This window comes from Rhineura floridana, chromosome 5 (genome assembly GCF_030035675.1).
Source record: "Rhineura floridana isolate rRhiFlo1 chromosome 5, rRhiFlo1.hap2, whole genome shotgun sequence".
Classification (NCBI taxonomy): Eukaryota; Metazoa; Chordata; class Lepidosauria; order Squamata; family Rhineuridae; genus Rhineura; species Rhineura floridana.
In genome coordinates this window covers 184921370-184939762 of record NC_084484.1, presented here as the reverse complement: position 1 = coordinate 184939762, position 18393 = coordinate 184921370, and the positions used below count along the sequence as shown (strand labels likewise).

At 45.4% G+C, this 18393-nt stretch overlaps 1 protein-coding gene across 2 annotated transcripts in view; it reads right to left on the bottom strand.

Annotated features, from left to right (window-relative positions):
- Nucleotides 1–18393, bottom strand: part of ARRB1 (arrestin beta 1) — a 187512-nt gene that overhangs the window by 156869 nt on the left and 12250 nt on the right. Inside the window, exon 1 of one of the 2 annotated variants that reach the window (XM_061629139.1) lies at nucleotides 1575–1803. The exons of the other annotated variant lie outside the window; for it this stretch is intronic. Coding sequence (XP_061485123.1) covers nucleotides 1575–1663 — 89 coding nt within the window. The 5' untranslated portion in view covers nucleotides 1664–1803. Of the gene's footprint in view, nucleotides 1–1574; nucleotides 1804–18393 lie in introns of those variants that run through there. 2 annotated transcript variants of the gene reach the window in all.

Here is an 18393-nt window from a genome sequence, read left to right as displayed (position 1 = left end):
CCTTGGGGGAAGCTATTCAACGTATGCATTACAAAATCAATATTCGGATTGAATTTGAGCCCTGCCAGTTTATAGTAATATTCAGCAGCTGTAAAGTTCATTCAAGCTTAGTGGTCACAGAGCAACTGCTTTTTCCTCACACTTCTAGGAAAAATAGAAAATAAGTTCCCTCGCTGGCCTTGACTTATTTGGCTGCAGGGGGGGGGGGGACTGGTTGTCTTCTTGTAGCAACAGGTACATGCCATAAGGCACAATAACCCACATATCAGCCCCATTCCCAGTGACTGACCAGCATAACCCCACAGCCAAAGAGGCTTGGCTCACACTTGGTTATTAAACCATAGTTTGCTTTACACTATGGTGTGTTTCCTGCCAACAATTCATGATCTGAAGCCATGGTTTGTTGTTGGCTTATGAACCTGGATACAGCCTGCGGGCCACAGATTAGCTACTCCTGGTATAGCGTTACAAGTGGGCCAGGCCACGAGTATGTCACAAGTAGAGCGGAACAGAATAAAATAGCCTTCCACAAAGTAACATCGTATGATGTGACAGACAGGACTGGACTGCCTTCAGGTTGATCCCGACTTATGGCGCCCCTACGAAGAGGGTTTTCATGGTAAGCAGTATTCAGAGGGGGTTTACCATTGCCTTCCTCTGAGGCTGAGAGGCAGTGGCTGGCCCAAGGTCACCCAGTGAGCTTCGTGGCTATGTGGGGATTCAAACCCTGGTCTCCCAAGTCGTAGTCCAGCACTCTAACCACTACACCACACTGGAGCTCCTGCCAAAAGCGCTTTTCCCCATCACGTTCTTCCCCCTCCACACCATGTAATGACACGTTACTTGTGACACAACATCACGTTGTCCATTCCCTCCCACCCCTGCGCTGTATCAGCTGATGATGGGGACATGACAGTATCATGACAGCAGGGAAATGTAACCTGCACTATATAGGAAGTGAGGGGGGTGAGTGCAAGGATGCCACTGGCATCAGCAACCTTACATCATGCTCTTTCCACTCCCAGACACCTTGGTCATTTAGGGAGTTGTATTTTGTCAAAACCTGGCTACTTCACGACCGCAGAGCCTGTCTAGCCCACCATCACATCTCCGGGTCCCTCTTTATAAATAGGGGAGAAGCATCCCTATAAATCCAGGAGGAAGCACATACAATTTGGGTGGCCTTGGCATTACTTAAGAACATAAGAAGAGCCTCCTGGATCAGGCCAGTGGCCCATCTAGTCCAGCATCCTGTTCTCATGGTGGCCAGCCAGATGCCCCAATGGGAAGCCCACAAGGAGGACCCGAGCACAAGAGCACTCTCCCCTCCTGGGGTTCCCGGCAACTGGAATTCATACTGCCTGCGACGATGGAAGCTGAGCATAGCCATCAGGGTTACTAGCCACTGCAGTGCCAGCTTGTGTCTCCATGTTACTGGGACAGTGGAATCCACTCCAGCTTTTAGTCCGAACTTTCAAGGAGCTGTCCAAGGTGCTGAAAGCCACCGATAGCCTTATACCCCATGATTACATTTCCATTATTATTTGCAAAGAAACACAGAATTCTTGACCCACCTTGACATCCCAACTTCTGTTAAACTGGACATTGAAGGGCAAGCATCCGAAACAGTCGCTCGCTCCGCGGAGCTGCAGGCCTCTCTCATCAGCCAGATTCAGCAGCAGCTCCAAACAGGAGGACCCACAAGTCCTCCTCCTGCCCATGCATCAAATGAGCCATTAGGAGGGAAACAAAAGTAGTGCAATTAGTCACCTAATTGCCATCTTTCCTTCCAGGCCATTTCTCCTTGGAGACGCAGCACTTCGAAGCAAGCAAGGAAGAGGAGGAGGGGGAGGCGGTGGTGACGGCGATGGTGTGGGGCATGTCAGACATCCATGGAAGCACATCAGGAGCAGGATGTTAGCATGGGACCCTCCCTTCCTCCAGCCAGCTTGTAATAATCTGGAGAGGGCTCCCCGCTCGACCTCCCGTTAATGGCATGGGAATGAGTGCAATCGTTAATAAACCCTGGCCGGCTGTATAAACAGTTTGCACAAAGCTTCAAGACTCACTGCCTTGGGGGCAAGATGTGGAATGTACATTCCAGCCGTCCTCTTCTCTTGAAGAGGATAAAGCAGGGAAAGGCAAACATCTTGGCTCTGAAGGACACAAAAGGCAAAAAGGACACACTAAGCCGAACTCTGGTGCAATTTGTTCAAGGAGCCACACTGCTTCCCTCCCCACCCACCCGAGTGCATCTGGGCAATGCTAGCTTTTCAAATGTGTGCCTTAAAAAAATATCACACCACTTTGCATTTGTGTACACACTTATTGTTGTCCAGAGGGTAAGAGGGAACGGAGGCGAGCTCAGTGGCAGATGGAATGTTTTGTACAGAAGGACCCAGGATCACTCCCTGGCATCTCTAGTTAAAAGGATCAGACACCAGGGGATGGGGAAAGGCACCTTTCTCTGCCTGGGGCCTGGAGAGTTGCTTCCAGTCAGTCAAAGTAAACAATACCAGGCTAGATGTGCAAACAGGCACACCCAGTAGAAGAGGCAGCGCCCTGCCTCCCTAAGGGATCCTGCACGCAAATTTTGGAAATGTTTATTGGGTTGGGATGCACAGTGCTGGAACAGCCTGACAAGATCACTTGGGTGGGAGGTGGGAACCCAAATTCACTCAACCAGTTTTTGGCTAATTAGGCACTACAAAGAAGCAAGGAGCCATTCAAGATGGGAGTTACGTATTTATTTTTGCATAATTTGATTACTGCATTTGAATCCACTCACCCCTTAAAGGAGCTCGAGGCATTAAACTTGCAACGGTTCCATTTTTAGTCTAGCATGGCTCCAGCCCACAAGCCTAATTTGCCTTCCCAGGCCCTTCAAAATGGCCCTCAAGGCCATTTCTAGAAATCTCCTCCCACCCACCAATCATGTGACATCACTGACATCATCTGTCCACCATTTCAGTCTTCCTTACCACTATGTGCAACTTTCCCACGGCTAGACTTAACTTTTAGACATTTTTCTGTAGAATTAAATGTGCATAAAATACATATTTTGGGCCCACCCACTTTGTCCTGCCCCCAACTGGAAATTGGCACCTGGAAGGCTGGCCAGGTTTGAATCCTCAGGCTGAAAGTGGTTTGCCAGCCCTGGTCTAGTAAGAGATTTAATTAAAAGAATATCAAATCACTTCACACATGACCAGTGTTAGGGGTCCACTGCCACAAGATGAACCCACTGCCATTCAAACGCCACCTTCGCTGCACACTCTGGAGCTGCAGGAGAGTTTGGAGCGTGTCCAATGATCCGATTTGCAGGTGGGATCTGCAGAGTGAGGTGGTACAGTCAGCACCACCACTTGAGGACTCTCATTTTCTTGCATGCCCAACAGGGGCTTAACTTCACATGAGGCTCAAGTGGCCATGTGCCCGACTCTAGAGGACAGTTCTCTACTTGAAGGGCAGTGAGAGGACAGTACTCTTTTTTAGAAGCAGGAAACCTGTGACCCTCAGAGCCAGTGCAGTGCAGACTAGGACCTGGGAGACCAGAGTTTGAATCCGTACTCAGTCACGAAGCTCAGTGAGTGACCTTGGGCCAGTCACTGCCTCTCAGTCTCACCTACCTCACAGAGTTTTTGTGGGGAGTAAATGAGGAGGGGGAGAACAATATTTGTATGCCACTTTGAACTCCTTGGAGGAAAGGTGGGATATAAATGCAATAAATAAATAAATAAACTATTATTAATTAGATTTATATCCTGCCCTTCCTCCCAGTAGGAGTCCAGGGCGGCAAACAAAAGCACAAAAAACACTTTAAAACATCATAAAAATAGACTTTACAATATATTACAACAAAACACCCTTAAAACATATTAAAAACAAAACATTTTTTTAAAAAAGCTTTAAAAACATCTTAAAAAGCAATTCCAACATAGACGCAGACTGGGACAAGGCCTCTACTTAAAAGGCTTGTTGAAAGAGGAAGGTCTTCAGCAGGCACCAAAAAGATAACAGAGACGGCCCTGTTTGGTATTTAAGGGGAGGGAATTCCATAGGGTAGGTAAAGGTCCGTTTCCTATGTTGTACAGAATAGACCTCCTGATAAGATGGTATCTGCAGGAGGTTCTTGCCTGCAGAGCACAGTGATCGACTGGGAATATAAAGTTGTTTTACTCAAAGCTGACCCATTGAAATTAATGGCCATGATTAACTGAGGTCCATTATTGAGCAGGGGGTTGAACTCGATGGCCTTGTAGGCCCCTTTGAACTCTACTATTCTATGATTCTATGATTAATTTTAACGGGTCTTATCTGAGTAAAAGTTAGCTGAATACAACCCCCAGCTTCTGTCAGCCTCAGCCATCATGGTCAACGGTCAGGGATGATGTGAGTCATAGTGCAGCAACATGTGGAGGGCCAAAGGTTCCCCACACATGCTCCGTTTTAAAGGAGTCCTCAGTTTAAAGAGCAGTCTGGTCCAAGTCCGATTTAAATATCAAGAACCCTACAAAAGGTAAGAGGGGCTTTGAAGGTGCCCCTCAATACTTGGACAGTGGGCCAAGCAGGCACAATGATCACCTAATCAGAGTCTACATTTCCATGGGGATGGGCCATAGCTCAGTGGTACAACATCTGTGTTGAAGGTCCCTGCATCTGCAGAAGGTCCCAGGTTCAATTCCTGGCATCCTCAGGGAGGACTGGGAGAGCCTCCAGTCCTGCCTGAAACTCAGGAGAGCTGCTGCTAGTCAGTGCAGACAATACCAAACCAGAAGGACCAGTGGGTCTGACTTGGTATTAAGGCATCTTCCTATACTCCTACATATATATTAGAACATTCAAATCTGTGCCATCTTTTGCATTGGTGGATAAATGGCTACCCTACATGAGGCAATGGCGATGCCCATCTGCAATGTTTCGCCCAACAGCCCACAAGATCCACTGCACTGCACAAGGCTTCCTTGCCAGATGTCAGCACAGAAAGGAAGGAAGGGGAGCAGGGAGGGAGTTCAAAAACCAATGCCCCACACTTCCCAAGAGCCATTTATACGTATAAAGAAATAAGTAAAAGTATTTCTATACCGCAGAGCTTGGAAAAGTTACTTTTTTTGAACTACAACTCCCATCAGCCCCAGCCAGCATGGCCACTGGATTGGGCTGATGGGAGTTGTAGTTCAAAAAAGTAACTTTTCCAAGCTCTGCTATACCATCCTCTCATAAAACACCAGGGCGGTGTACAGCAATATAAAAACATCTGGAAATCAATGCAAAGCCATCCTTAAAATGGCTGGCTACTCAAGAGACAGTTCAAACAGCTGCAGAGTCCTAGCTGGCACATAAAAGTCTCCAAGCAGTGCCTGAAATTCAAACATGAATAAGAACAACAACTGACTAGGAGCCCAATCCACCACCAGGTAGTCCTCCCAAGCAAGCCACACAGAAATGAACTGGAGCGGAACAAAAAGGGCAGGCGTAGCACCCTCTTGATTTTTAGCACAGGAAACGCTTTGGACTGCTGAAGTGTGGGCAGGGGTGGAGAAGAGTTTTGTTCATGTCTGCCAGAGGTCAAATATAATTCATGTGCAGCGTTTGTACCTGGAAAAAACTGAATGGCCTAAGAGGCATGGAAGAGAAAAGGAAATGGAAACTGTGGGGCCTAAGAGTGCTAGTCAGAGTAACAGGGGCTGCAAGCACAAGAGCCAAACAGCTACAGAATTGGCCATTAACAAGTGTTGGGTGAGAAATGAGAGGAGGTTTAACTCACAATCCCAGGAATAGTCTTCCTTAGACCCTGGGAGACCCAGAATTTCACCAGGTTCAAGACAGACAGATCCCATTATATACATTAAATGTATTTTTTTAAGTGACCAGGGTTATAATCCAACTAAGCCACACTCAGAATGGGCCCATCTGGGCCATACATTTAAAGCAATATCACACCACTTTTAAGCAATCATGGTTTCCCCCAAAAAGAATAATGGGAAGTGTAGTTTGCTAAGGGCGCTGAGAGTTGCCAGGAGACCCCATCCCCCTCACAGAGCTACAATTCTCAGAGTGTCCTGGGAAGAGGGACCAAATATTAAACCACTTGGGAACCTGTAGCTCTGTGAGGTGCACTGTCCAACTCTGTGACACTAGAAATAATGAAATGCCAGTTAAAACAGGGCACAGTTGCCAGAATACAACACAAAAGGGGTGGGAGGTCTTAATGCCTAGAAGACAAAGCAACATCCCCCTGCCCCCTCTGCATGACTGGCAGAGGCAAAATAAATTATGCAGAGGCTAGGAAATTGCATGGGAGTGTTCCACTTTGCTTGGTGCAGCGTTCGGGTCCCTTGGCACAAAATCTCCACTTTACGATTCTGCTGGGGGGTTGGAAGGAAGGAAGCCACAGATATGTTTCAGATATCTCTCGATCTGTTCTGTCAACACAGGGCAGATCATCACGAGCTGAGGATGTTAAGAGCTGGGAGTTATGCAAGCCACCGTGAACCTTAGGAGAAACAGGCCCATTCTGATTTCTGTTCTGTGAGGGGGCAAGTTAGCAAAACATCCAGTGCTCCCTTAAAAGACAATGGAAGCGGGCTGAGTTTTGAATGATCTGGTAGATACGCGAGAAACTCCAAAAATCTCAACGAATAAGGAATTTTGTCATTTCTGACAGTTAAACACAATACACGTTACATAAATTCAGGAAGAAACGCCATTGTACTCCAAGAGAGGGACACTCTAACCTAGCAAATCCTCACAGCTGTCAACATCCTGATCTGAACATTTCAGTTCAGAAACATCTCAGATAACAGCAGCCCTCAAGGTTCAGAAGAGGATTTTTGATGCTGAAGTGTTTTTTCTCCGGGGTCCAGGAACCAGACAGAGCAAGGACCAGAGTGGTCAGAGGGAGAGCTAAAGGCAGTGGCAGCCAGAAGACTGAAATATTCAGCAGAGTCACTCATTTTCAGGATGAGTGGGAGGAGGGAAAAGATGGTGTTGCAGAGAAAACAAGGAACAGAGCAAAACTGGTGCCATTAGATGGATTAATCACCATTCAAAATGCTGGAAGAGACCTTCATACAGCTCTTCGCAATACATGAGGAAGAGTGACACAGAGGTGGTTTTTTTTTTTTTTAAGGGTGCTTCCAGATTGTCGCTATTTTCAGGTGGGATTCAATCACATTCCGGCAAATTCAGGTTGTGCAATTAGAGTTGATTGGGTGCCCTTGCATATCAAGGCCTCTTCTCCCCTCCAATTTGGACTTTTTGCATTCAGGAAAGTGTCAGGAAAATTCTTTGGAAAGTGGGGGAGAACAGCTGCTTGATGCATCTGCAAATACCCTCCCTGCAAACAAATCAGAATGAATGCTCAGAAAATAAATCACCTAGAAGGAACCAAAGTTATTTTTTTATTAAAAAAAGGTTGTTGTCTCACTATGATAGTTTAAAACAGAATATTCTTTTTTAAGGAATAACTTGCTTTTAACCAAGACAATGGGAACTTTTCCTGTGCAAGCCCCATTGAAATGAATAGCACAATACCATACCCTTATACATCTCCCATTCCTTTCAATGGGACTTGTGCAGAAGAACTTCCCACTAGAGTGCACTCTTGGTGCAGAACAGCTTGCATGTATTCTCTCTCTCTCTCTCTCTCTCTCTCTCTCACACACACACACACACACACACACACACACACACACACACACACACACACACACACACACACGTATTTCAAAACTCTGCATGAAGGAAAACAGAGTTCTATGACCCGTCTAAAATGTGCATTATCTTCTCTTATTGTGCATCCTTTGTCCATTCCATTTCTACTGCTTAATCATCATTTTAATTATAACAGGCATCACTCAAACACTTTCACATCTACGAAGCCTAGATCAGGGATGGCACACTTGTGGCCTTCCAGATAATTCTGGGCTCCCAACTCCCATTGGCCCCAGACAACACAGCAAATAGTCATGGATGACAGGTGTTGTGGCCCAGCAATTTGCCCATCCCTGTACCTAGATGGTTGAGGAAGCCAAACTTCCCCTACAAGGATCACTTTGTTTAAACTAGTCCTGATGACCATCAAGTCTGAAACAGTGGCAAAACATATAAAAACTGAGCAACATGGTGCAAGATATATTCAACTCAACAAATATCAACTTGAACAGAAGTGTTAATGGCAGGGTTTATTTCTTTATTTTACAACATGAACAACAACTATGATGGACCACTGCTAAGAGACACTAGAATTTGTGTGCTTCTTTTGAAAGTAGATTTTTCACAAAATTTTGCCTTTCTTTAACTGTTTGTGCTGTTTGTTGCTCGCTCTCGCTCTCTTCCCCCCTCCCCCAAATATTTCTTGCCTGGTATTCTAAATCAAGAAAGCCCTGCAGAAATGTTTAGAGCCATTGGTTCATTTTATAAACAAGTAACAAAGGGCAAACTGCTTTTCCCAGAAAGGTCTCAACACAAAGCCAAAACCCGGCCATTCTAAATCTCTGGAGCTGAGAACTCAAAGGCTGTGAGGGTTCCCCTAAGGGATGCTTCTGAAAAGTTCAGCACTGCCCCAAACAACAGGACCATCTTTGCAATGCGAAGAATTGCCTTCTTTCCAGCATTCCCTGGATGGGAGCCAGTTCTTGGAGTGTTTCACTGGACAAACATCAAAAGGTAATAGGACGGAGGGACTGATGTGCAAAACATAAATCTTTGCAGCTTCCCAGACTTTTCCAACTGCAGACATCTGGCTCACTGTAGCTGTTTGGGGCCCCTCACATAAAACCCACTTCCACTGACCCACAAAGTCACTTCTTATCCACCTACCTCATCAAGTTCAGAAAGTCCCTGCTGGATAAAACTCAATGTCCATCAAACCGCACAGTGGCCAGCCAGAGAGCTTCATGTCTTGCTTGTGGGGTTCCTGGAAGCAACTCTCCTGCCTTGATGTTCTGTGGTATACTGCCTCCGAACAAGGAGTTTCCATTTTTAAGTACCACAGATAAATCTATCAGTAGCTACCAGTTAACACACATTTTTCCCCAGTCGATAACTGTATTTGATTTGAAATTGTTTATACATAGGCAGCTGTTTTTATATATGCAATTGTTTTATATATGTTTCTATTGTACTGCAAAATCGCTTCCAGATGCTTCCTAGGAAGTGACTCATAAATGAATGCTAACTTTAAAAACTGTGCAATCCTTTAAAAAAAATCCTACCAAAAATAAGGTATTTCCCTGCAGCTCCCATCTCCAAAGGAAAAATGGAAGCGTAGTGAAAAGCAGGAACTGAATACATGAATACTCTGACCTTAGGAGACCTCCAGTTTAGTAACAAATAAAAGTTTTCAAATTCCAGTCAGAGCATGAAAGGTCAAAGTGCAAGCTTCTAGGATACAGCACAAGGATGACGGCGTTATCTCCTGTCATCACTGACCATTGACCATGCCTGCTGGGAGCCAATGAGAATTGGGATCCACCAACATATGGAGTGGAATGCGTTTCATACCCTTGGTGGTGGAGTGGATAGGATGCGAAACCTGGAGATCACTGGATGAAAGCATGCTTTTAACTGTTTTTTTTTTTTTTAGAACTGTTCTTTTAGAATGTGATTTTAAAAATAGTTTTGTTGATGCATGTGCCACCCTGGGCACCTCTGGGAAGAAGGGTGGGATATAAATCCAATAAATCATCACCATCTTGAATCCGAAGTTCAAACCTGAGCTCTGTGATTTCCCCCACACGCTCCCTGCGACTCCCTGCTCCCCCTGCCCCCACCAAGACCTGGGCTGTCACTCAGTTCGTCTCCAGACAGCAATTAGTTCTTACTCACCCCTGAATTAGCTCCTGACCCAGTTTGCTACAGATAATCCAGAAATCAAACACAGAACGGCCGACAGCAAATCAACGGATTCCGCACTGCAATGAGGACCAGATAATTTGGAACCCCCAAATTGAAAGAAATCCAGAAGCTTCCCCCGGTTCAGAGCTCGGTAAACCGAAAACGGCCAAAGCTCCCCAACCAACAAGCACAGGACCTACAGAGGTTCAGAAAGCCGGGCTTTAAGGTGCTTGCAGTCCAACTGCCTGACCACAGATAAGGAAACGTCTCCCACCTTTGCTGCACAGAGTCTACATGTTATCCTGCAAGCCTGTCTTCCAGTCTCTCTCTTTCCCCCTTGGGATATGTGGGTCAAGCAACCTGGTGACTGTCCTCCAGATGCTCTGAGCTCCAAAACATCTGGAGAATACCAGGTTCGCGAAGGCTGGATTAGGCCAAGACAGGCCTGCGATAACAGAGATGAAGCATCTCAGCCAGCCTCACGCCAAGCTTGCTTACTCAGAGGCTTTGAAAAAAAGGAAGAAAAAATGTCATGAAATATCTGACTGTACTGGAAAAAGCAGAGTGGGAAAGCAACACAATGCTCCCCCTCCACCGCCCCCACAGCTGGGCTGTAGCGCTGCCCAGAGTTAGTTAACAGAGGAAGCCCATTTGGGGAAATCATTTCGCTTTGCTTTCCTTTCTGAAGCAGAGACCTTCTGACATCTCTGAACTTTCCTAGGAAAGCTTAGTGTAACATTTTGTTCCCAAAGTGCAAGTGACTTATGGGAAGCAGGAAGCTACAATTCTTTTTCTCTGCGCAGGAACAAAAACGTTACTTTGCCGCAAATGCTGAAGAGCTTAGGATGGAGCCTGGCACAGGCAGCCTGTAAATATATCACGGAGCTCAAGGGAAGGACCGTAACTCAGCGGCAGAGCATCTGCCCTGCATGCAGAACTACACCTCATACGAAGGCTGCAACCCTACCTTCCTGTTCATCAGCTCCCACTAGTGGTACATGCCCTGGTCACCTCTCGTTTGGACTACTGTAATGCGCTCTACGTGGGGTTACCCTTGAAAACGGTCCGGAAATTACAACTTATACAAAATGCGGCGGCTCAACTACTTACGAATAGTCGCCGCCGAGATCACATCACACCAGTGTTGTTCGATCTACACTGGCTTCCGGTTGTTTTCCGAGCCCAATTCAAGGTGTTGGTATTGACCTTTAAATCCCTACACGGTTTCGGCCCAGTTTATCTCACGGAGCGCCTTCAACGCCACCAATTATGCCGCCCGACAAGATCGGCCACACAGGGCCTTCTCTCAATCCCACCAACAGAAACAGCCAGATTGGCGGGTACAAGAGAGAGGGCATTCTCAGTGGCAGCCCCCACTCTTTGGAACTCCCTCCCACAAGATCTCCGGCACGCCTCATCCCTAAATGTATTTCGGAAAGCCTTAAAGACCTGGCTCTCTCAACAGGCCTTCGGGGTATCTGGGGAGGGTTAATTGTTATAACTGTATGCCTCCTGCCCAGTTTTAATATTGTTGTTGCAGATGTATTGTTTTTATATTGTATCACTGTATTTTATCAATTGTATCTTAACGATTTTGTAAGTCGCCTAGAGTGGCCATTGGCCAGATAGGCGACAAAGAAATTAAATTTATTATTATTATTATTATGCAGAAGGCCCCAGGTTTAAATCCCTGGTGTCTCTAGGTAGGGCCGGGAGAAACTCCTCCCTGAAACCCTGCAGAGGCACAATAGTCAATAATGAGCTAGATGGAGCTTGATCACCGTCTTCCAAAGCAGCTACTTTACTCCCAACTTAAGGATGGAAAACGGAATATCAGTGGACAGCAAAAGAGGTTTAAAGATGTTCTCAAAGCTAATCTAAAAAAAAGTAACATAAACATCGGGAACTGGGAAGCCTTGGCCCATGAGCATCCCAATTGGAGGTCGGCCATTATCAAAGGCGCTATGGACTTTGAAAAAGCACGAGTACAGGGCGAAAGGGACAAACGAGCTAAGCGGAAGGCACGTCAAGCAAATCCTCACTGCGACCATCTTACATCTGGAAACCTATGTCCTCACTGTAGGAGGCTGTGTGGATCCAGAATTGGCCTCCACAGTCACTGTTAAAGACCTTATCCTGGAAGACAATCTTACTCGGCCAATAAGTGATCGCCAATGAGTTTAAATGACTGGAAGCGTTCAATATACATCCCCAATATACATCAATACAATGAGATGGAGCCAGAGCTTGGCTCTGTATAAAGCAGCTTCCCACATTCCAAGAAGTTTTTAAGCAGCGCTGGCTGGGATGGGTGACAAATTCCTTCTACTGTCTTCAGTCCTTGTGATCCCAAGGACAGGTTTGTTAATAGGGTAGGTTTTGTGTGTATGTTATGTGCCTTCAAGTCGATTTCAACTTATGGCGACCCTATGAATCAACAACCTCCAAGAGCATCTGTCATGAGCCACCCTGTTCAAATCTTGTCAGGTCAGGTCTGTGGCTTCATTTATGGAATCAATCCATCTCTTGTTTGGCCTTCCTCTTTTTCTACTCCCTTCTGTTTTTCCCAGAATTATTATCTTTTCTACTGAATCATGTCTTCTCATTATGTGTCCAAAGTATGATAACCTCAGTTTCATCATTTTAGCTTCTCGTGATAGTTCTGGATTAATTTGTTCTAACACTCAATCATTGGTCTTTTTTGCAGTCCACGGTATCCGCAAAGCTCTCCTCCAACACCACATTTCAAATGAGTTGATTTTTCTCTTATCCGCTTTTTTCACTGTCCAACTTTCACATCCATCCATAGAGATTGGGAGTACCATGGTCTGAATGATCCTGACTTTAGTGTTCAGTGATACATCTTTGCATCTGAGGACCTTTTCTAGTTCTCTCATAGCTCCCCTCCCCAGTCCTAGCCTTCTTCTAATTTCTTGACTATTGTCTCCATTTTGGTTAATGACTGTGCCGAGGTATTGATAATCATTGTCAACTTTAAAGTTACATAAATCTTCTGTAAAAATGCACACTAAACCATTTTGGAGTATAACTCTTTAAAAGGGAACTAGGCTCATGTGATGCGACCTCATTTTAATGCTCCTAGGAGAGGTCCCTCTTATACTGTGTTCTCAAGACAACACAGGTTAGACATCCACGCCCCTTAACAATCATTTCTTAGCACTCCTACAAGTTAACACTATTTGCACCGGTGACAGAGAAAGGACCAGAGTCAGAGGTCTTGCATCTAAAAACTCCTTGCAACAATGAAACTTAGCATGTCAGGATGAAGGTAGATTGCAACTGTTTTGTCCACCAACATCCTTGTGTGATTATGTGGAGATATTTTATTTTATTGTGCCAATGGGTGAGCCAACCAAGGGATCCACTCCCCATCCCCTCCTGTAGTCTGAAGTGGTACAGCCCAGTAAAAGCTATACCACATGAATCTCCTGACTGTATGATTTAGCTCTCAGGAGTGCTATTGATATCAAAAGTGCCTAAAACTGCCACCACTAAAAATGTAGTATTATTACATCAGTGACATATTGCAGAATACACATGCACGTCTGGAAGACCAACTGAAGCTTCTGGACATAAGAAAAGCCTGCTGGATCAGGTCAGTGGCCCATCTAGTCCAGCATCCTGTTCTCACAGTGGCCAACCAGATGCCCAAATGGGAAGCCCAAAAGCAGGACCTGAGCGCAAGAGCACTCTCCCACCTGTGGTTTCCGGCAATTGGTATTCCGAAGCATGCTGCCTCTGATGATGGACATCCATCATTTAAACTGGTGGTGATGGATGCAAATTAGTGCTATGCTGCTACAGCATTGCATTCAAACAGCATTTATGAGTTCAGCACGTTTTTCCTGACCCTGAGATTAATTTTAACTGAGTTTAGGATGTATGCTGTATTTCCATGGTACACCACTTAGAAACTACGGTATTAAAGCAGGATATAAACTGCTAAAGTAAACAAATAAATTGTGTAATTGTTTTAATGCTTTATAGTGGTTGATGTTGTTAATACTAGTTGACATTAACGGGTACCCTTGGGGGACCTGCTAGCTTTAACAGAACAATGGAAGGGGGAATTAAATAAAAAAAAAGCATTTGCCAGTAGAACACCAAGACTTCCATATGTCTTGACCAGGGGGAAGTCAAGTCAAGCCAAAAGAGGCAAGCAAAATATGTCCCAGTGATCCTTTCCGAATGCACATGCAATGATCAGTCAGAGCCTGAGTTTCAAACATTTGGAGTTTGGACTGGGAATGCCCCAGCTATACCCAAGTACATGTACCTGGTAAATGTGAAGTCCTTCCTATTAGATCAAAGATGGGGGCCCGCAGGGCCAAATGCGGCCCTCCAGACCTCCCTATCTGGCCCTCAGAACTCTCCCCAGGCTACACCCCTCCCCAGCCCTGCATTGTGTAATGTTCTGCCGTGGGTGCTGTGTATGAAGAGGTGCGCACACACACGCACACACACTCTTTGAGACTCCGGTGTAACACAGTACACTTTAATTTACTTGGTACATCTTATATAGCTCTATTATCACTTGCGCCAACTAGTGGTATTAACTGTAATTACACTTCCTTTTCAACTACAGTATCAGAATCTCTGTATTAACATTGAGTACCCTCCTTGAGTGTTTTCGCCTGATTGCACTGCATTCTTTTCTTTTTTAATAATGTTTTTATTGGTTTTGGATAGAACAGAATACAAAACAAATATAACTTATACAACAGTGAGAGAAAATAGCTCAGTTATCTAGAAGAGTAGTTATACATATAATGCTCTAGGGAGGCAAGTATGAATTAAATTGTTATACTGTATTATTTTTCAGAGATTATCCCAATGTGGATCGCCAGATCTGACCATGCGAGGCTGCAGGCTTGCAAGCCCTATCACTGTGACTAACAAATACAATAAAGCTGTACCATTGTTCATAGAACTTATCTGCTCCTTTTCCTTGTCTCATTGCTTTTAAACTATGTGTTAGTTTTTCCATAAGCGCTAATTTCCATATTTCCTGATACCATTTATGGGCCATGTGTAGATCAAGTGTTTTCCAGGAAGCAGCTATCACCAATTCTGATCATGCTTCTTATCTCGATGGGAGGATAGAGACAGATGTGCGAGTGTGAAGAAACTAGCCTACTACACAAAGTACCATTCCCATTGCTTGCTCTGCCCACTTTTGCCTCTGGCCCTTCCCGCCACGGGCATGTGGCCCCCAGACAATTTGCCCAGAAGGGAATGCTAAGGCTAAGGGGAGGAAGAATGGACACACAAGGGCCAGAGAGGGGTGGGAAGGCTGGGGTGGAAGTGGTGAGTGACACAAAGGGCTGTAGCTCAATCTGCTTTGCATGCAGAAGGTTCCTGGGCCAGGGGGCATATTTCACATCTTGAAAGAGTGCTGAGGTTGCTAGTCACAAAACGGCTGCTGTAGGGAGTTTGCCATAACACAAAACTAGAGAGTACAGCCCTTCCTGCTTCTGCCTCTCTCTGCTTCCCCCCCCCCCCCGTTTACCACAGGAAGTCAGCTATGTCCTGCTGGTCCTGATTGTGGAGATTACAGCTGTGAAGGCACAAGAACCCTGTTTTCCCACCCAAGGCTAATCTGAAACCAAAGCCCAGGCTTCCAGTTATCTGGGAGTAAGTCCCATTAAACACAAAGAGGCTGACTGTACTGCAAGTTAACGACACAGTGAGTTCTCAATTAGTGCCCGGACATCAGGTCCTGCACAGAAGGAGACATGCCTAAACCTCTTTGCAAAGTTTTCACATTCTGCATTTGCCTTTTGGGGAGGCGATTCTTCAACATCCACTCACAGCACTCTCTCAGAATTTGAAATGTGCCCACAGGTACAGAAAAGCTGGTGACCTCTGCTCTAGGGAGTACCTGATCTCAGATGAACCTACCACAGTAAAGATGCATCCTGGTTGCTGGGGGGAAAAGGAAAGGCAGATTCTAAGGGCTACTAGAAAATATGACAAGCAGGAAGAGTGTACTAAAGATGAGGGAAAACAGAACCTCCTTAGGACCCCAGGAATTCCTACTGCCTCGTATCTAAACACCTCACTTATTAAGCACAGCTCTGACATCACTAATTGGCTAAAAACACTGACAGGTGGGAGCACCCAGGCTGACTCATTTGACAGAAATCACTTAGAAGGGTGCTTGCACATTTTGCTGCATAATTTTCTTTTTAGGAGGGTTAGAGGCTTCCTTTTTTTAAAAAAAGTGAAAGCTCAGAGTCTGGGACAACTTCCTGTAGATGCCAAAGAAAGATTGTGCAGGTGCTATGGCACCTGTGGGTGCTGGGTTGGCAACCCTCAGAGTGTCGGTCTCTGCTGACTGAGGGGAACAGTAATAATATGGCTGCAGTAAGGTAATTAACAGATAATGGCCAGCAGCCAGGCTGTAAATCAAAGAGGCTGGCAACTAGTCAGTGTAAATACCGAGAGAGTAAAGAACAGACAAGTCCTGGGAAGTCCAAAGTCAAGGTACCGAAGATCCGATGAGTCAGGGCAGGGCCGAAGACACACAATCACAAGTCAGGCCGGCTACAAGGAGATACGAAAGGCCAGGAAAGGGAAGCAGCAGACCCACCCCACAAGCAGCTGCAGACCCCCCATTACTAGAAGATGTTCAGGATGCAGCTGAGGCCCCCAGCCACACTGAGGGAGTGAACAGGAGGCCCCCCCACCCTGCATCCCTGAAATCTGGATTCTTGCACTGAGCACAGGGTTGGACTCAATGGCCTTATAGGCCCCTTCCAACTCTACCATCTTGGGTCGGTATACTTATTCCCTCTTCTGGGTCTGCTGTGCCAATCCCCTGCTCCTCCTCCTCTAAGGACTCATCTGAGGGAGGCAAGACACAGTGCAGACAGTACCGAGCTGGATGAACCAAAGATCTGATCCAACATAAGGCAGCTTCCTCTGTTCCTAGCATTACCAAGCGTCAGTGTGAACCTGTGCAATTAAGTCATGGGCTGCTACCCGAATGCCAGCACCCCAAAGCAGAAGCCAAACTGTAAGCCAAGAAATGGAGAAGCGGCACTGATTGAATGGCTCTTCCACGCCGTGACTAAATGAGCTTTCTCTTCTCGCAGCAATCCATAGTACTGACAGTGCTGGATTATAACCAAGAAAAGGTTAGGTAATCAATTGGAGTTATGGCTGGATTGTTATGTTTTGAAATGATTTGAAACGATTGTTATGTTTTTGAATTGATTGCTATTGATGTCTTTATTTGCAGTTTTGTAAGCCACTTGGAGCATATTTGTATGGAAAAGTGGCATATAAAATCATGTAATAAATAATAATAAATAAAAGCTCGCCATCCCAGCCCTTTAGAGGACCAAGGAGAAGAGGATCAGTTCTTCCTCAAGTATTGTGCTTTCAACAAGACAAGGCCTACCTTGCAAGGGTAGAAGGAAACACCGGCTTGATCCCAGCCTTTGGCCAGAATATCACAAGAACACAAGAGACCTCTTAGGTCTGGCCAGTAGCCCATCTAGTCCAGCATCCTGTTTTCACAATGGCCAACCAGATGCTCCAATAGGAAGGCTACAAGCAGGACTTGAACACAAGAGCACTCTCCCCTCCTGGGGTTTCCAGCAACTGGTATTCAGAAACACACTGCCTCTTGACAGTGGAAGTAGAACTGGGGAAGTCTGTAGCTCATTGGCTGAGCATGCTTTGCATGCAAAAGGGTCAATCCCTGGCATCTCCAGGTTGTTGTTGTTGTTATGTGCCTTCAAGTCGACCATGACTTATGGTGACCCTATGAATCTGTGACCTCCAAGAGCATCTGTCATGAACCACCCTGTTCAGATCTTGTAAGGTCAGGTCTGTGGCTTCCTTTATGGAATCAATCCATCTCTTGTTTGGCCTTCCTCTTTTTCTACTCCCTTCTGTTTCTCCCAGCATTATTGTCTTTTCTAGTGAATCATTCTTCTCGTAGGGCTGGGAAAAACTCCCTAGAGAGCCAGTGTAGACAATTCACTAATAGGCAAAACCCCTTGTGGTTTAAGAACATACCTCTAGCCAACAGATATTTCTATCAAATTTTAATAAGCAGGGAAATTGGGCAGCTATAGTGAATGCAACAGGGGAGCAGGAGACCTGACCTCCTCTCTGAGACATTGTACTGCCCTACAAATTTGTAAAAATGCAAACACAATTTGGATTGGTCTTTCACAGTCCAATCCACTTCCTGTGTAGCTTGGAAGAATTTGGTAACATGTTCCTCTGAGCATATGGTGAATAGTGGCAACATCCACAGTCAGTCCAAATAACAGAAACAAGATTTGTGCTGTGCTGATCTTGTTTTAGCAAGGAGTAAGCAACAATATTAAAACAATTGATATAGTTCAGATAGTCACTTTAAATATGTTTGATTTATTTTGCAATTTTAGTGAAGTTTCCTATTAAATATTCTTTTCTTTGCTTCTGTTTCTGTGCATATGCGAAGTACAGCAACACTATGCATAGTTTACACTAAAAAAAACCATCCAAAAACAATTGTAGAATAAAGGCACTGAC